Below are 3,713 nucleotides of genomic sequence, written 5' to 3' on the forward strand. Positions count from 1 at the left end.
TTGAAATGTTCCTGTAGACAACGGTGTTTTTTTTCTTTTCTTTTTTTTTTTTTTTAGATGGAAAGAAAGTCTCGTTCTTTAAATCGAAACAAAAAAGGCAGGTAACGCTGATATTCAATTGAATGATATGTGTACTTTGTGATAACGGTAAAACACACACGCACTAACGGCAAAACATATACACACACCAGTGTGAAAACACACACACACACACACACACACACACACACACACACACACACACACACACACACACAGAGTGAATATAATTATATGAGAGTGATCGCTGAGCACAGGAATCAGAAACAGCCGTTATTTGGAATGTTTCCATGGCGATCATTTGAGAAACAGCCGTTATTTGGAATGTTTCCATGGCGAACATTTGAGAAACAGCCGTCATTTGGAATGTTTCCATGGCGAACATTTGAGAAACAGCCGTCATTTGGAATGTTTCCATGGCGAACATTTGAGAAACAGCCGTTATTTGGAATGTTTCCATGGCGAACATTTGAGAAACAGCCGTCATTTGGAATGTTTCCATGGCGAACATTTGAGAAACAGCCGTCATTTGGAATGTTTCCATGGCGAACATTTGAGAAACAGCCGTCATTTGGAATGTTTCCAAGGCGAATGAAAAACAGCCGCCATTTGGAATGTTTCCATGGCGAACATTTGAGAAACAGCCGTCATTTGGAATGTTTCCATGGCGAACATTTGAGAAACAGCCGTCATTTGGAATGTTTCCAAGGCGAATGAGAAACAGCCGTCATTTGGAATGTTTCCATGGCGAACAATTGAGAAACAGCCGTCATTTGGAATGTTTCCAAGGCGAACATTTGAGAAACAGCCGTCATTTGGAATGTTTCCAAGCCCTTCTGACTTGACGAAGACTCGTAAGTCTTGTAAGCTTTTATCCTGTCATATATATGTTCATATATTTGCTCACTTTTTGTGCACACTCAAACAAGACGCTTTCCTTTCATAGCGTATGTGATTTTCTAACAACCTGGTTATTCGCCTCGTATATTTAGCTCAAGTGGCTGAGAAGATAGCAGGTGTGTGGATAGGGGTGGGGCTGGGTGGTCCTCTTTCTGTGATCCATACTGCAAGACAGTAAGTTGTGTTCGACTATGACCATCGGAACAGCAGAAGAGGCAAATGCTGTCCCGACTATCTGGGCTTGAATTCAATTACTTTGGAGAGTGTCTTACCCAAGTGACATCCCAATTCTCTCAGCCAAGAAGGCTTAGGGACAGTCACGCAGATATTTTCTTTGTTTTTTGTTTGTTTTGTTTTAAGAAGGGTGATCTAAATTCACGTCATTGTGAAATATGCTCTTTTTTATTTTTATTTTATTTTATATTATTTTTTACTGTTTTTGATTCCAAATAAAAAGGGTGGTCTAAATTCACGTCACTGGGAGCTATGCTCGTTTTTTTCATGGTTTTATTATTACTATTATCATTATTATTATTATTTTACTGTGTTTGATTCCAAATCAAATGAACACGGAGGGATATTTTGATTCAGCATACCCGTGAATTAAGTTCGTCTTCACAAAAATGTAAACACTAGGGTCCACGGCTGTGTAAAATGTATGAGATATCTAGAACACTATGTACATACCACCACAAGGACATCTTTTGCAGTCCGTAGGAAAGTCTCTCAAAATGTGAAATAAGCTCATGTCGGCATAATGAAAGCAACTTCATGTGAAAGGTTTTATCTGTCGAAGAGGGTCGATCACACACACACACACACACACACACACACACACACACACACACAGGTTGGAGGGAGCGGTATGCTTACTTTAACGAAAGCATTCAAGCACGTACACCTGCATATACAACATTTTACACACACACACACACACACACACACACACACACACACACACACACACAGGTTGGAGGGAGCGGTATGCTTACTTTAACGAAAGCATTCAAGCACGTACACCTGCATATACAACATTTTACACACACACACACACACACGCACACACACACACAGGTTGGAGGGAGCGGTATGCTTACTTTAACGAAAGCATTCAAGCACGTACACCTGCATATACAACATTTTACACACACACACACACACACACGGACAGAGAGAACGAGAGAAACAGAGAGAGATGTGCACGAACACAAGGCACCAGGGTGCATGCTGCCTTCACTTACAGCTAAACGTTTGTCAGAAGATTCCGCAAAACACGTGCCTTCATATATGGCAGCCACAATAAGGTCCCTCAGACCCCTCTTCTGGTAAAACCAAAATGTCCTTGGATGATCAGGTTTCAGATTAGGCGATGACAAGGATGAAAGAACGACAACCCAAGTCTAACTTCCGTTCACCAGTCGCTGCTTACCGTTGCTTCCATATTGTGACCCGAACTTGTGCAGACCAAGCAGCAACAACAATAATAGTATATCGGACGATATGGACAACAACATTTTAACAAAGAAGGATAACAAAACGATCCCAGCAAAGTTTGCTTAAAGTATAATTCTTTCGCCAGATTCTGTCAAAAGTAACCTTTTGCCCCCCCCCCCCCCCCCTCCCCCTTCCCCCACTAACGTTCACAACATATTTGAGAAAAAACAACAACTGTCGTTTGTGTATAGAAATATAAATACTTATTTGATATTCATAAACAACACAAACACAAACTGGCTTTTGGTGTATAAAGTGATGTCAATAAAAATGAATAATGAATATATTTATAAACAACAGAAACCGAAGGCACAAAAGGCTTGAATTCAAAACGTGATATGTTTTTTTTTTGTTTTGTTTTTGTTTCTATGTCACACGGACATAATTCAAGACATTTGCTTTATACGCAACACACAGGACACGTTGACAAGTATCCATAAAATCTGTACACACGAACAGCACAGCAGTTACTAAAAAAAAGTCTCTTTAGATCGCAGGGTGGAGGCAATGTGAACCCTCCTCCCTCTTCTCCCTCCCCGCCCAAACTCACACACAGACACAATCAGAAGGCACTGATAAAGTCACAGAAAAAAACAACAACCAACAACAGCGAGAAACAGGTCTCTGTTTCTGGGTCTGCGTCTGTTGTGACTGTCAGCCATGGCCTGGCGACGCAACCAGTAAATGTTCATTAAACTCCTCGTGGTCACAAGTCCAGCGAGACGTCCTGGAGACAAACAGACAAAGCAGCTCTTCAGAATCAGAACAAACGGGAGAGGCGTGAACAAGGGACCATGGCCTTGGACTCCTTTCCAAGCAGTCAGTGTGTGTGGACTGGCTGTGTGCATCCAGGGCAGGTCTTCACTCCCGCATGATTAGAAGACCCGCACCAACAAAAGAAAAAGTCTGCTTCAGACTGCTCATTCGTTTCACCGAAGACAGCCTCGCAAGCAAAAAAAGAAGTCTGCCGGTACAACCAGAATAGACGGGAGCTTAACGTCACCATACTCTGAGGTCATCAGACTGATGAAGACCCTCGGTGAGAGAGAGAGAGAGAGGGTGTGTGTGGCCACGTGACGCGGTGACCGCTGTGACGTCAGACTGATGAAGACCCTCGGTGAGAGAGAGAGAGAGAGGGTGTGTGTGGCCACGTGACGCGATGACCGCTGTGACGTCAGACTGGTGAAGACCCTCGGCGAGAGAGAGAGAAGAGGCTGTGTGTGGCCACCTGACACGATGACCGCTGTGACGTCAGACTAGACAGCGGCGGCGGGGTGGTG

General features: G+C 43.1%; 1 protein-coding gene across 1 annotated transcript in view; it reads right to left on the minus strand.

The window, feature by feature from the left end:
* Positions 1–1,983: 1,983 nt before the first annotated feature.
* LOC143280959 (homeobox protein Nkx-2.2-like) overlaps positions 1,984–3,713 on the minus strand; it is a 15,665-nt gene continuing 13,935 nt past the window's right edge. The window contains 1 exon segment of the mRNA XM_076585783.1: positions 1,984–3,713. This exon segment is cut by the window's right edge and continues 423 nt beyond it. Within this exon segment, the coding sequence (XP_076441898.1) occupies positions 3,690–3,713 (24 nt within the window). The 3' untranslated portion in view covers positions 1,984–3,689.

This window comes from Babylonia areolata, chromosome 4 (genome assembly GCF_041734735.1).
Source record: "Babylonia areolata isolate BAREFJ2019XMU chromosome 4, ASM4173473v1, whole genome shotgun sequence".
Lineage (NCBI taxonomy): Eukaryota > Metazoa > Mollusca > Gastropoda > Neogastropoda > Buccinidae > Babylonia > Babylonia areolata.